Source organism: Nicotiana sylvestris, chromosome 7 (assembly GCF_000393655.2).
Source record: "Nicotiana sylvestris chromosome 7, ASM39365v2, whole genome shotgun sequence".
Classification (NCBI taxonomy): domain Eukaryota; kingdom Viridiplantae; phylum Streptophyta; class Magnoliopsida; order Solanales; family Solanaceae; genus Nicotiana; species Nicotiana sylvestris.
The window spans coordinates 153,471,282-153,487,712 of record NC_091063.1 but is presented as its reverse complement, the minus strand read 5'-3'; the positions used below and the strand labels follow the sequence as shown (position 1 = coordinate 153,487,712).

Genomic DNA, 16,431 nt, shown 5'->3' with positions numbered 1-16,431 from the left:
AATCAATGTACCCGTGATTAGAGACACATTTCGACTTCGTTGAGATTTGAATTTGGGTCACATAAATGCGCACCCGAGTTTAGGGAGGTAATGTTATTAAGATACACGCCTAAAGAGACTAACACGTTGTTATTTTGGACGAGGCCGTGAAATTCGCTAACGGCCCGTACCGGAATCTAAGTATTTCATATATACATTTAACGAGGGCCCCACCATTTATGTGTTTATTCAGCGAGGCTCATCTCATTTTACTATCTTTAAATGACAAACCTAAATTAATCTATAGTGTTCTACTTAGTTCGTTTCTAAAATAAAAGGAGGAGTCCTAGTTAATTATATGGTTTAAGAGCTATTATAATTGGGTCATGAAAACCACCCGTTTACAATCAAAACCTAAGTACGCATACGGGCATGGCTATTCACCGACCTGGGCCTAGGTCCAAACGAATGTATTGTTAAACACAGGAGCTGGGCCATCTTATTCAAGTGCTGAGGCCCAATCCGCCTAATTACGGGCTATCGATCTCTTTTCGACAAAACACATCACTCTTCCGATTTTAAACGAACTAAACACTTAATGAAACTTACTTAAGTTATTCTACACATATTCAACAATTTGCCAAGCAGAAATGTGAAGTGATTATATCTAATTAAGTATATTACTACAGGTTTTAGAAGAGCAATAGTTAGAAAGAGGTAATTTAGATGTCTATTCCTAATCCTAAACTCAAAACATTGATATCAAAATTAGATTGTTGTATTAATTAAATAGTCTATTAGGCCGGATTCTAACGGACATGCATTCGAAATACACTACCGAATAATCAAGCTAAAACAAACCAAATATTATTGACTACAGCACCCCCCCCCCTTTGACCAAGAGCAGATATAAAGTCCATTCAAAAGTTCACAAATTAAATCATTACAAGAACTGTCCAGTCATACATCCCGCAGGCGTTTACATGATATTAGTGAATGAGATATCCTAATATACAAATCAGTAGAAAAGCTAAATCAAACTTAAAGCTTCAAATCTTCATGTATATTCTTGCTTCATGTTTTCAGCTTACAAATAACCACGGTTACAACTATGTACCTGGAATTGGAATACAAGAAGAAGAAGATCAGCAGAGTAGTATGTAACCCACCAAACATCAACAATAACCAGCAACAACCAGTAGAAATAAACCAGTAACCGATTTAAAAGGAACCAGCAGAATTCCAGCAATACCAACAGCAACACAAACACCCAGTAACTGACCCCAAAACAGCTTGATAGCAACCAAATACCAATCAAAACACAAGCAGAAACACCCCCTAGAATTCAGTAATCAAGAAAAGCTCAAAAATACAACTCCACAGTTAAGCTGAAGCTCTTTTTAGTCTCAATGGAGTAGTACTAGTTGAACTAGCCTCACTCTTAAGACTCTTCTAGTTTTTTAGAATGTTCAATACCCTCAAGATTTTCAGAATGTTCTCTTCCTAAGGTCTGCCAAAAGAAAAGCTAGACTGGACTCAAAAAAGCCTAAAGAGAACTGATTTTCTCCTCCCCAAAAAAACCAGCCCCTTTTCTGTCTTGAATGACCCTATTTATCACCAAAACAGACCCCCTCCTCAACTTTCAAAAGCACCCCAACTATTATTAATTTTTGCCCATCATCTCTAAAACCCCACTAGAGTATGTTTTCCCTCCTTTTAATTCACTTGTCCCCCACTACTCTTGTCTTTTCTTTATTTAAATTCAAATAGGTATGGGCACTTATTTCTTAATCCATTTTCTTTAAAGCCTTTCATACCATTATGTTTTGTTCCCCATTAACACTAAACAATTGCATTAGTTTAATGGTACTTTAGTACCCTACTGTCACCCCACTTAAACTAACCATTTTTAAACTTTTCAAATCCCAAATTACCCTCCTAAAGTCCCTGAAATTACTGTCCTACCCAATCCCTTTCACTCTGCATTGAACCTTTTAACTCTAAACTATTCAAATCTACCCACTAACTAACTGAATCCAACAAACTACAATAGCTATAACCAATTCCAATCGGTTAGTAATCAAATCAAATGGCACCAAAATGAAGACTAAGGGTTTAAGCCCGCACATATTGAACTAACTATATTGGGGAACCAATCATACTTAGCTCAACAACAGATGGACTGAAGTTAACTAGACGAGCATATGCCCTAATCAGATTGGAATACAGAAGAAGAAACATCCAGAAGAGACTTAAGGGGATCGACAGATTCAGGATAACAAATGACTAATAAATTCAGTTCAATGAACTGAATATACCAACAGGATCAGTTCTAAGTTCAAATATACCAACGAGCTCATTTTAGCACAAAATTTAGAACACAAACGAGGCAGGAGGGGAAACAAAAAGGAATGAGCTATGAAAATCAAAACCAAAATTAAACTGCTGTCGTGTTGAACTAACACTCAAACCTACCGGACTAATCGAAGAAACTTATTCGATTGATTAACAGTTATAACATATAACAAACGACAACAAACAGAAGCAATGATAAAATTGGACCAAATAAAAGGTCTGATGGAGAAGGACAGAATCAATCGACAAAAATTGAAAAATCAATAAAGCTACACTAAACAAAGTAAACAGAATAACCAAACACAAAAATGGAACAAACAGGAAAGGGAAAATACCTCAAGAACTCGGAAACTGGACGACCCTGATTCGAACTCAGACTCGAACTCTTCGAGGTCGAACAGACCTTAATCGAGTGTTCTCAACTGAGAACACTTCGACTAAAGTCGATTAGATCCCAAATCATCCTTTAATTTGGACAGATTTCAACCTTTGGTCTTCTAGGGTTCTTGGGGGTTCGATTTGGGGTTCGAACTGTTCTGGTTTGATTCGAACCAAACCAACGGTGGTTTGGTGACGAGGGAGGTCAGGGATATGTCCGGTATTAGTTTGGGACTGGCTGAGGTAGGTTTAGGTTCTGCTCGAATCTTCGATTGAAGATTCGAGAAGCTGGAGGTTGATTCGAGGCAAACGGTTAGCGGATCTGTAACGAGGGTGGTCAGATGGCTTAGGGGTGTGAACCTGGGACTGGTTGGGTAGGTTTAGGGTTTTGCTCAAATCTTCGATTGAATATTCGAGAAGCTCGGGGATGATTCGAAGCAAGTCGAGAGTGGATTTGTGGAGGGGAGGGTCAGGTGGTCAAGGGGTGTTGGTTTCATGGTCATCGGCGTTGTTGGCGACGACTTTCAGGCGAAGGGGTTTCAGGGTGGCTACGGTTTCAGGGGTTGTTTGGTCTTTGAAAGAGACAATGAACAGGGGGTATGGCTTAAGGCGGTGCGGGGTGAGAGGTTGGATTTATATACGGAGGGGGTGGTTTAATCCTGGCCGTTGGATCAAGCACGATCAACGGCCGGGATCAATTCACTTAAAGAAAACGGTGACGTTTGGTCATGCCTCGAGACTGGGTCGACCCGGGTTGAAATGGACCGGGTTATGGGGGAAGCTTGGAATCGTTAGATCAAAACAAATCAATGGCTTGGATTTATTGGCTATATACGACGTCGTTTGGATATATCTGGAGATGGACTGGACCATTCGATCGAGTGAAATCAACGGCCCAGATTCTTCATGCCCGAACGACGTCGTTCCACCCGTCTCCAAGACTGGTTGGATTGGACCGGGTAAAAGGGTATTTGGACTGGGCCTGAACTTTCTTTTAAAATTGGCCCAGTCCGATTTTCTTCTCTTGATTCTTCTTTTTATTCTATTTTCTTTTTAATTCCTAATTACCAAAAAATTTTCAAATAAATTGTAAAGCCAAAATTAACTCAAAAATACTAATTAACCCTTAATAACAATTATCACACAAGATTTAACAACAATTAGAAACAAAAATCACACAATTGTACACTAATCGACAAAATAGAACAAATACATATTTTTGTGATTTTTCTTAAAACCAAACTATGGTTTAATTAATTCCAAAATGCACAATTAAATCCTAGATGTGCATGCAACATGTATTTTTGTATTTTAATTAATTAAAACCGGATAAGCGTTCATAGACAAAAACACAAATAATTATCCAAAAATGCCACGCAAAATCTACAAATCGTACAGTACGGAAATTTGTTTTATTTTTGATTTCTTTTGGAGTAGTTTTCGTGAAGCAAAAATCACGTGCTCATAAATACAAAAGGACCTCTTTATTTCAACTTTGGCATATGTTGAATCTCATTTTGTCCTCGTTTGTGGAAAATTCAATTGTAATACTCAAATGATCAGTCCGAGTATTGGTTTGGACTCAGAATATGATAAACTCTTAGATTTTTGTTGATCAATATGATACCTCTTAAGGTTTTTGTTAATCCTCGAGCTATGTTTAAATTGAGTTGATGTGAGCTCGGGATGTCGGGACTCTTGAGTCCGAGTTGGGTGAGAGCAGTGCTTGAACCCTATGTATTTGGCCCTTGGGCTCTTTTAGGTCAGCCCTTAGGCTCTTTTAAGTTGGCCCTTAGGATCTTTTATATCGGCTCTTAAGCTCGTTAAGTTGGGCCAATTCGGCCTCTAAAGCGGCTGTAATTTTTCCCTCTTTTTGGCTAAAAGACTTAGTAAAAATTTATTTATGCCTTAGCATGTGTTTTTGTACCAGTTGGGCTTTTCAAAGGTCCTACCAATTGTAACCTCGTTTGTAATTCATTTGTGTAATGATAATCGAATACCTCTTGAGGTTTTGGAAGGCTGACATTTATCAAAGCCTTTGAATCATTCGAGGGCTGATTTTATCGAAGCCCTTTTATTATTTGCTTTTGCCAAGGGTAGCCTAATTTAACCGATTTTTTAAAGTGTTTGAAGGCCTTTAATTTTATGGCGGAAGTCGGACGTCTCTGAGCCGCATTATTTCGGCTGTAGCCGTTTTATATGACCGTAGTCTTTAATATGGCCATAGCCTTTAATATGGCCATAGACTTCGGGTATGTCTCTTGGACTTGTTTCCCCGAGTATGTTGTACTTGGCCTTTATATCGAGGGGATGCCTCTTTGAGGTCATATGAGTCCGAGTTTTTGTTGAATCGGATGTGTTGACTGTCAATTACAATCCCCGAGTATTCGGGGGTGAAGTTACATTCTGGCTCTTGAGCCGTTTCCTCGTAGGATTGTAAGTGTAGAGATCGTATAATAGTAGACTTCTTTGAGACACAAAGTGTTTTTTATATTAAAAGAATGCTTCTTTGAATAATTGATACATGAATACATGCTTTACCGTCGAGGGTCGACTATTCTATATGGACACGGTTCATCTGACCGTTTGGCCCATTACAAAGTTCTCCTATCGAGGCCCTCTTTGGCGTGAAGTGTTTTCCTAAAAAATATAACCTCCGAGGGTGATTCCCCCAATATTCGAGGTTGATTGAAAAGAAGCCTTGGATACTTTTGAGTTCTCCTTAGGTAGCACATAGTTGTTGCCTCATTAAAAACCTCGCCGGTAAAACCCATTTGGGACAAAATCAGATCTAAGGGAATAAGAGTGCAACACATGCTTTAAAACCTATGGCCTTCGTGTAAAAAGGTGACTTTGATAGAACACCTGCAATGGGTTAGTTTCAAATTCAAATGGACAATAAGAGAAAGTTATACCTTAGCAATAGTATCGTTTGAGTAGTGATACGTTCCAATTGTTTGGCAATTGTTCACCTTCCATTGTGCTAAGTTTGTTAGATCCTTTTCCGACAACTCCGAGGACTCGGTACGGTCCTTCCCAATTCGGACCCAGTTTCCCTTTATTTGGATCTCGAGTGTTGAGGGTGACTTTCCATAGAACTAAGTCCCCGATTCCAAAGTGTCGAAGGTTGGTCCTTCTATTGTAGTATCTCTTGATTATTTGATTCTGCGCGGCCATCCGAACAAGAGCTACCTCTCATTTTTCATATAACAGCTCGAGACTAGTATTCATAGCCTCGTGATTTGACTTATCCGATGCATGTCGAAACCTATCGCTGGGTTCTCCGACCTTGACAGGGATAAGGGCCTCATAGCCATATACTAAAGAGAATGGAGTAGCCCCCGTGCTAGACTTCGATGTTGTTCGATATGCCCAAAGGACCTCGGGTAAAATTTCTCTCCACTTTCCCTTCGCATCATCTAACCTTTTCTTTTAGTTTTGAATGATTGTTTTGTTTGTTGACTATGCCTTCCCGTTCCCGATTGGATGATATGGCATTGATAGAATCCTCTTTATTTTGTATGCTTCGAGGAACTCCATTACTTTTCTGCCGATGAATTGCTTTCCATTATCACATACAATCTCGGTAGATGTACCAAACCGACATATGATGTGGTCCCAGATAAAGTCAATAACTTATTTTTCTTTGACCTTCTCGAAGATCTGTGCTTCCACCCACTTTGAAAAATAATCAGTCGTACACAAAATAAATTTAGCTTTACTTGGGGCTGTTGGTAGGGGGCCGACTATGTCCATTCCCCATTTAATGAAAGGCCACTGGGATAAGACCGAGTGGAGTTGTTCTCTGGGCTGATGAATCGTCGGTGAAAACATTTGATATTTATCGCATTTTTTGACAAACTCCTTGGTGTCTTTTTCCATGCTATCCCAGTAATACCCTGCTCTAATAATTTTATGAATTAAAGACTCGACGCCGGAGTGATTCCCATAAGTGCCTTTGCGGATTTCTCATAGAACATAATCGGTATTCCCCGGTCCTAAACATACCGCCAATGGCCCATCGAACGTTCTTCTGTATAATGTTCCATCCCCATCCAGAATGAACCTAGTAGCCTTGGTTTGCAGAGCCCTCGATTTTTTGTGGTCTAATGGGAGCTTTCCATTTTTCAAATAATCGATATACTTATTTCTCCAATCCCAAGTCAAGCTCATGAAATTTATTTCAGCATGACCTTCCTCAACCATGGATCTCAATAACTGAACGACAGTCCACAGGACAATGTCATCTTCTTCGACCGACTATCCCAGATTTGCAAGCGCATCGGCCTCACTATTTTTCTCTCAAGGCACATGATCCAGGGTCCATTCCTTGAAACGGTGCAACGTCACCTATAGTTTGTCTAAGTACCTCTACATTCTATCTTCTCAAACCTCGAAACTCTTGTTTACTTGCTTCACCACCAATAGAGAATCGCATTTGGCCTCGATGACCTCTGCCCCCAAGCTTTTAGCTAGCTCGAGATCTGCAATCATGGCCTCATATTCGGCCTCATTGTTATTCAATCTTGAAGTTTCGATAGATTGTCTAATAGTACTATCTGTTGGTAGCTTCAAAACAATGCCGAGCCCGGACCCTTTCACATTCGAGGCACTGTCCATGAAAAGGGTCCATATCCTCGATGATGTACTCGATCCAAGCAGAAGTTCTTTTTCTACTTCGGGTGCGAGGGTCGGCGTAAAATTGGCCATGAGTCAGCCAAGATTTGGGACTTGATGGCCGTTTAGGGTAGATATTCGATATCATACCCGCTTAGTTCGACTGCCCACTTGGCTAATCGACCCGACAATTCAGTCTTATGCAAGACATTTTGGAGAGGATAAGTGGTTAGTACACATATGGGATGACACTGAAAATATGGCTTTAATTTTCTAGATGCGTTGATTAATGCAAGTGCCAACTTTTCTAAGTGAGAGTATCTAGTTTCAGCATCTCCCAGAGTTCGACTTATATAATAAATAGGGAATTGCGTACCTTGTTCTTCTCGGACTAGTACTCCACTTACCACTATCTCGGACACAGTTAAATATAGGAAAAGCTTTTCATCTACCTTCGGGGTGTGAAGCAAAGGTGGGCTCAATAGGTACCGCTTCAATTCCTCTAAGGCTTGCTGGCATTCCGGGGTCCATGCGAGGTCCTTTTTCTTTTTGAGCAAGGAAAAGAACCTATAACATCGATCTGATGACCTAGAAATAAATCGACCCAAGGCAGTTATTCGTCTTGTCAACCTTTGCACGGCTTTCACACTTTCCACGATGGTGATATCTTCGATGGCCTTGATCTTACCGGGGTTGATCGCTATTCTTCGATTAGATACCATGAAGCCGAGAAACTTTCCCAAGCCAACTCCGAAGGTTCATTTTTCCAGGTTAAGCTTCATGTTGTACTCCCTCAAGATTTTGAATGTTTCCTACAAATGAGTTAAATGGTCCTCTACGCTCAGGAACTTAACTAACATATCGTAAATGTAAACTTCCATCGTTTTACCTATTTGTTCCTCGAACATCTTGTTAACTAGGAGTTGATACGTGGCTCCAGCATTTTTTTAACCCGAAGGGCATTACATTGTAACAGTAAGTTCCAAACTTAGTGATAAACGAGGTCTTTTCCTGATCCTCCGGGTTCATCCAAATTTGATTGTACCCGGAGTAGGCATCGAGAAAAGTTAGAATCTCGTGGCCAGCCATAGCATCGATCATACGACTAATGTTAGGTAGTGGAAAAGAATGTTTAGGGCATGCTTTGTTCAAATCTTTGTAATCTATGCACATTTTAAACTTGTTCTTTTTTAGGATTTACAACTACATTGGCTAATTTTCGGGGTATTTTACCTCCCGAATAGATCCTAATTTCAGAAGTTTGGTTACCTCGTCCTTTATGAATGCATGCTTCACCTCGGACTGGGGCCTTCTCTTTTGCTTCACCGGTTTGAACCTGGGGTTGGTGCTTAGCCAATGTGTTGTTATTTTTGGTGGAATTCCTGTCACATCTAAATGGGACCAAGCAAAGCAATCCATACTATCAATAAGAAATTGAATGAGCTTTTTCCTGAGTTCGGGGGTTAACCTCGTTCCCAGGCATACATTTTCCTTGGGCATGTGCTCAATTAGTATGGCATGTTCCAGTTCCTCGACCGTTGATTCGGTTGCATTCGACTCTTCAGGAAAAACAAAAGTCCGAGGAGTAAGGAAATCCTCTTCTTCTTCTTTGATTACCTATTCCTCTGGCTCGATCAGGACTAGGATCGGTGGTTGCTATTTGGTTGCTGGTTTATCTTTGAGCCCCAATTTTTTCGAGGTCGATGGCATTGGTTCCAGAGTCACTTCCTCGACTACAAATATCTCCTTTGCAGCATGTTGTTCTCCATAGACAGTTTTCACCCCATCCTCCGTTAAGAATTTCATCATCTGGTGAAGGGTCGAAGGTATAACCCTCATATTGTGGATCCATGGCCTCCCGAAAAGTGCATTGTACCTCATGTCGCCTTCGATTACATGGAATTCTGTATCCTGTATGGTTCTGGCTACATTCACTAGCAAGATGATCTCCTTCTTTGTTGTTTCGCTCGCCATATTGAAGCCATTTAGGACCCGAGATGTACGTATAATCTAATCCTGTAGGTCGACATGCTCTACGACCCTCGATCTGATTTTATTTGCTGAGCTACCTGGATCCACTAGCACACATTTAACTTGAATTTTATTTAAAATAATAGAAATTACCAGGCATCGTTGTGTGGTTGAGATATGTCTTCTGCTTCCTCATCGTAGAATGATAGGGCATCCTCGGGCATATAGCTTCGAGTCCGTTTCTCTCTGGTGATTAACACCTTGGTGCGTTTGAATATAGGTCTTTGTAGGACATCGGCACCTCCAACGATCATGTGGATCACATGTTGTGGTTCTTCCTGCTCATTTTTTTCTTGCATCTCTCTCCTTGAAGTGATTCTTGCTCGATCACTGAGGAATTCTCGAAGGTAACCCTCGTTGAACAATAGAGCTACCTCCTCCCTTAGTTGCCTGCAGTCTTAGGTTCTATGGCCGTGTGTGCCATGATACTTACACATTAAGTTTGGATTCCTTTGAGAGGGATCAGTTTGTATAGGCCTTGGCCACTTAGTATCCTTGATCCTTCCAATAACTTACACGATTCCTGACGCATCTACACTGAAATTATACTATGACAATCGAGGTGCCTCCATGGGGTCAGTATGTTTATCGAACCCATTCTTACTCATGAGTCCTTAAGAACTTTGACCTTGATCGATTCTCCGATCATTCCGAGGAGTGTTATGACCCGAGCCATTGTTCTTCCTATCAACATATGGCTGATATCGTTCTTTGTTGAATCTTGATTCCCTATTTGTATCCCTCGGGAACTTAGCTGGCAATTTGTTAGGATGAACTAAGCCCGAGGGGGCTCCTAACTGGTCGTCCTCGACCCTAATCTTAGACTGGTAACGGTTATGCACATCTGACCATGTCACAGCTGGATACTCGATCAAGTTCTTATTTAATTATCGAGATGCTATCGAACTCCGCTCGTTCAAACCCTGCATAAAGGCCTGACTTGCCTAGTCATCGGAGACCAATGGTAATTCCATTCTTTCCATCTGAAACCTGGACATGAACTCCCTCAACATCTCGTCATTCCTTTGATTTATCTTGAAGACATCTGATTTCCTCGTTGCCACCTTTATGGACCAGTGTGTGCTTTCACGAAGGCATCTGCTAACATAGCAAATGAATCAATAGAGTTAGAAAGCAAGTTGTGGTACCAAATCATAGCTTCTTTCGACAGCGTTTCTCCAAACTTTTTCATCAAAACTAATTCGACCCCATCACCATTCAAGTCATTTCCTTTTATTCCGCACGTGTATGAAGTAATATGCTCGTTAGGGTCAGTTGTCCCATTGTATTTGGGTATATCGGGCATGCGAAACTTCTTGGGAATGGGCAATGGAGCTGCACTCGGGGATAATGGTTTTTGTATGAACTTTTTGGCATCTAAACATTTCAAGACCGGAGGTGCCCCCAGTATTTGATCAACACGGGAGTTATAAGTCTCCACTTTTTTGTCATTGTCTTCAATCTTCTTTTCCCCGGACTCGATCCTCTTGGTGAGATCTTCGAGCATTCTCATAATGGTAGGTTCAGTCCCCGAGTCATTTCCATTCGACCTCTTTTGAGCTGGTTCAACACGTCGAGTATTTTCTAGGTCAGTTATACTTGGAGTCTTATTCTGACTTTGAAGTTGAGCGATGGCGATCTGTTGAGCCTGCAGCATCTCGAATATCACTTGGAGGCTGATTCCCCCATATCCCATTCCTTGTGCTCCTTGGCCACCAGATCGAGCCTCCATACGTACATTCCCTCCGGGGTATATGCCTAAATCCGTATTTAGAGCATTGTGTGAACTAGCATCAATTGGTTCCATATTTGGCACTTCCTCAGGGTTTATTAGTAGTATACCGACCCCTATACTTGTGATGACACTTGTTTTACAAATAAATTCTGCGTTTCGAGGCCTTAAAAACCTCTTTCGGCATCACCTCAATTTGCGTGCACAGTTCGGACGTGTAGCCAGAAAGCAATTATGTGAAAATCTGTGAAAATCTATGAAAAATGATGAATTTTGACTTTAAAATAGATTTAAGTTGACTTCGGTCAATATTTTGGGTAAACGGACTCAGACAAGTGATTTGATGGTCCCGAAGTGTCCGTAGGAAAATATGGGACTCGGGCGTATGCTCGGAACTTAATTCCGAGGTCCCAAGCCCAAGAAATAAATTTTAAAGAAAATTATTTTCTGGAATATTTATGATTTTTTGGAAATGAAATGTGTTTAAAACTAGATGGTATCAGGCCCGTTTTTTGGTTCCTAAGCCGCTGTACAGGTCTTATATGTGATTTAAAATGATTCTGTGAAATTTGGTAAGAAACGGAAGTTGTTTGAGGTGATTCGGACTCGTAGTTGTGAAAATTGATACTTTGAAAGTTTTGAGATTTTTTCTTAGATTTCTATGCTAAATTCGTTGTTTAAGAGGTTATTTTGGTGATTTGATAGCACATATAAGTTCATATGATGTTTTTGAGTTAGTATGCATGTTTGGTTTGGAGCCCCGAGGACTCGGGTAAGTTTCGGATGGGTTTCGGAAGGTTTTGAACTTAGGAAAAATTGCAGGTTTTTGCTGTCTTAGTGCACATAGGTTTTGTTCTTTGCGTTCGTGTGTTTCCACTCGCGAATGCGTAAGGCAATTTCCTCAGGTGCCAGTTTACTCTTCTCGAACACGGAGCTTGGGATGCAAACGCGAGGCTGGGGGGGGAGTACCTTTCGCGAACGCGTCCAGGCACTTGCGAATGCGTAAGGCTAATGGCCTGGGGGAGGGGTTCACATTTGTTCTACGCGAACGCGGCCATCTGACCGTGAACACGAAGACTCTAGGAGCTGAAACTCCGCGAACGCGAGCCGACGAGCGTGAACGCTAAGGTCACCTAGGCCTGACCCATCGCGAACGTGATAGGCCAATCGCAAACGAGATGAAGGCCTGCCCAGTGATTTTTAAACAATAACAGAACATATGGAATTTCACCAAAATTTCATAACTTCTTCTGCCAAACTCCAAATTGGGCGATTTTTGAAAGAGAAATTCACCACAAATTCATAGGGTATATAACCTTAGACTCATTTTCTTCAATTTCCATTAACACCCATTAGATTTCTAGGCCTAAATCGTGTTCTTAAGGGTAGAAAATTAGGGATTTGGGTAGAGTTAGGGCTTTTTGCATAATTGGGATTTAGACCTCATTTTGGGGTCAGATTTTGGAACTAATTGCATATTTAGGCTCGTGGGTGAATGAGTGATCGGGTTTTGGTTCGAACCTCATATTTTGACCAAGTGGTCCCGGGGTCGATTTTTGACTTTTTGGGAAGAATGATAGAAAATCTATAATTAAGCATTGGAATTGGATTGTTTAGCGTTTATTGATGTTATTAAGTCAATTATGTCTAGATACAATTGATTTGGAGCCAAATTCAAAAGTAAAAGTGGTGTTTGAGGCTTGAGTTGGCCGTGGAAGTTCGATGTAAGTGTTTGGTCTAACCTTAGCATGAGGGATTAGAAGTCGTGTCTTATTTGCTACGTGTTAACTATGGAGTACGATGTATAGACATGGTGGCGAGTATCCATACGTCGGTGTCAAGCATGCATGTTAGTCTTGTATTGTAATTGTTATGACTCCGTTGTGGTTTGTTGCGCTTCATATGAGGATTATCATTATTGTTCCCTTGCCGGGACATTATTGTCATATTATTGCTCCCTTGTCGGGATGTTTGTGTTGATATTATTTTTCCCTTGTCGGGATGTTGTTGTAATATTATTGTTCCCTTGCTGGGATATTGTTATATTGCTATTTCTCCCTTGCCGGGATTATTTTATGATTGGTGTTGATAAATGAAATGGGAGCGGGTTGCACGCCTGCAATGATAATATATGAAATGGGAGCGGGTTGTACGCCTACAACGGTAATATATGAAATGGGAGCGGGTTGAACGCCTGCAATGGTAATATATGAAATGGGAGGGGGTTGCAAGCCTGCAATGATATCACATAAAATGGGATCGGGTTGCACGCCTGCAACGGTATTACATGTGTACCTGATCTTCTATTTCCTTATTTTTTTTTCTGGTAATTGATTTATGGCATTCCTTATGTTTCTCTACTATCATTCTGTTGTTACCTGTTACTCCCCGCAGCATCTTTCCCCCGCCCAATTTTAATTGTAATTATGTGTTTCTATTTCCGCTGTATATTATTTAACTGCACAGGTTTATTTGGTAGTCTGGTCCTAGCCTCGTCACTACTTTGCCAAGGTTAGCTAGGCACTTACCAGCATATGGGGTCAGTTGTGCTGATACTACTCTCTGCACTGTGTGCAGATACTGATACCGGAGCGCTTGGACCATAGTGAGGGTGTTGTATTCAGTCCACACAGGCGACCCGAGGTAGTCCTGCAGACGTCCGCGGGCCTTGGCACCACCTTCTATCTTTCCTCTTTCTATTTTTACTTATTCAGAGACAGACTCGTGTATTTTATTCAGACTTTGTTTGTAGTGTTCTTAGACTGTCTGTGAAGCTGTGATTCTAGTTTTGGGTAGTATTGTACTTCAAATTATGTAGCAGCGTTCAGTTGGAATATTAAGTTTCGGCTTCCGCAATTTCTGCTTGTTTAAATCTTATTCCGGTTTTTAACTACTTAGTATTTTACATTGTTTAATATGTTTAAATAAAATGGGAGATAGATTCGCAATATTTGGCTTGCCTAGCTTCCATGAGTAGGCTCCAACATGACTCCCGAGGGTGGGAAATCTGGGTCATGATAAGTGGGTATCAGAGCTCTAGGTTACATGGGTCTCACAGTTCACAAACAAGCTTAGTAGAGTCTGAGGGATCGGTATGGAGACGTCTGTATTTATCCCCAAGAGGCTATAGAGTTAGGAAAAACTTCGCATTTATTCTTTCCTATCGTGCGGTTTGGTTTCTCAATGCTAATTGAATTTCTACTTTGTTCTTTCGTAGATGGCGAGAATATGCGCTTCCTCATCCACCGATCAGCAGCTTGAGCCCCTAGCAGCAGCTCTCACGAGGGGCAAAGGGCGAGGCAGAGGGTGAGACCGAGGTCGTGCTAGAGGCCGAGGTAGGGGCAGAGCTCAGCCTAGAGTAGCAACACCAGTGGTGGAGCCTCAGGTTGACTTTGATGATGAGGTTCCGGACCAGACAGTTCCAGTGGGCCCAGCTCAGATCCCAGAGGGGTTTATTACTACCCTAGTTTTCTAGGATACTCTGGTCCGTCTAGTGGACCTTATGGAGAGTGTCACCCGGGCAGGCTTACTTCCTGTTGCACCAGCCGTCTCTCAGGCTGGATGAGGAGCCTAGACTCCTGCTACCCGCACTCCAGAGTAGATGGCTCCCCAGTTTCAGACTCCAGCAGTCCAGCTAGTTGGAGCAGTTCAGCTGGGTATGGTAGCTCTGACCGATGATAGAGCAGTTATGTCTGCCGATACTTTGTGGAGGTTGGATAGGTTCACCAAGATCTTTACTACTGCTTTCAGTGGTACATCTTCTGAGTATCCCCAAGATTATCTAGACAACTGTCATGAGGTTCTCAAGAACATAGGGATAGCGGAGACCAATAGGTTCGATTTTGCTACTTTTTGCTTATTTGGGTCCGCCAAGACTTGGTGGAGAGACTATTGTTTGGCTAGACTAGCCGGATCACCAGCTTTGACTTGGGAGCAGTTTACTCAACTATTTCTGGAGAAGTTTCTCCCCATCACTCAGAGAGAGATCTATGATTGTTACTCAATACGAGACCAGATTCATCGACTTGGCCAGTCATGCTCTTATCATACTTCCTAGCAAAAGAGAGAGGGTGAGGAGGTTCATTGAGGGACTTATCCAGCCTATTCAACTTCAGATGGCCAAGGAGACGGGGAGTGAGATTTCTTTCCAGGAGGCAGCCAATGTAGCTAGGAGAGTTGAGATGGTTCTATCACAGGGAGGTGGTCAGGGGTCTGACAAGAGGCCTCGTCATTCAGGCCGATTCAATGGTATCTCGTCTGGAGGAAAGGATTTGTATGGTAGAGGCCATCCTCCTAGGCCATTTCAGTCAGCACTTCATGTTTCTCACGGTGCTTCAGGTGGTCGTGGTTCTCATATGTAGTATTCTGATCAGCAGACTTACAGTGCACCACCAGCTCCTATCAGTGCACCGTCGCTCTAGAGTTTTCGGGGTGGTCATTTAGGTCGTCAGGGTCAGTAGTCTTAGTAGCCGAGGTCTTGTTTTACTTGTGATGATATGGGCCACATTTCTAGGTATTGCTCTCGAGCACCGAGTAGTTCTCAGCAGCATGGTTCCCGTGCTATGGTTCAGGCACCAGGTGTTCCACCGCCCGCTCCGCCAGCTAGGGGTGGGGGTAGAGGTGGAGGTAGAGGTATTAGAGGTAGAGGTCAGGCAGCTAGAGGTGGAGGCCAACCAGTAGCAGGTCGTCCCAAAGATGTAGTTCAGGGTGGTGGGGCCCAACCTCAATGTTATGCTCTACCATCCAGGCCCGAGGCTGAGGCTTCCGATGCAGTTATCATAGGTACTGTTCTGGTTTGTAGCAGAGATACTTTAGTTTTATTTGATCCAGGGTCTACATACTCCTATGTGTCATCTTATTTTGCACTATATCTGGTCATGCCTAGTGATTCCTTGAGTGCCCCTATATATGTGTCTACACCGGTGGGTGATTCTATTATGGTAGATCGAGTCCATCATTCTTGTATAGTGGTGATTGGGGGTCTTGAGACTCGTGTAGATTTGTTGCTTCTGGACATGGTTGATTTTGATGTCATACTGGGGATGGACTGGTTATCACCTTACCACGCTATCTTGGACTGTCACGCCAAGATTGTGACCTTAGCCTTTCCAGGTTTACCTCGTTTAGAGTGGAGAGGGATTCTTGGTCATTCTACTCGTAGTGTTATCTCTTATGTGAAGGCTCGACGTATGGTTGAGAAGGGGTGTTTGGCCTATTTGGCATATGTTTGTGATTCTAGTGCCGAGGTTCCTTCTATTGATTCTGTGTCTGTTTTTCGTGAGTTCCCTGAGGTATTTCCTTCAGACCTGCCGGGTATGCCACCCGACAAGGATATTGAC

General features: G+C 42.0%; 1 protein-coding gene across 1 annotated transcript; it reads right to left on the bottom strand.

The window, feature by feature from the left end:
- Window positions 1–8,985: 8,985 nt before the first annotated feature.
- LOC104248638 (uncharacterized) lies at window positions 8,986–9,303 on the bottom strand. The gene has a single exon (XM_009804939.1). It carries the CDS (start codon window positions 9,301–9,303, stop codon window positions 8,986–8,988), a length of 318 nt encoding a protein of 105 aa, XP_009803241.1.
- Between the last annotated feature and the right edge of the window lie 7,128 nt (window positions 9,304–16,431).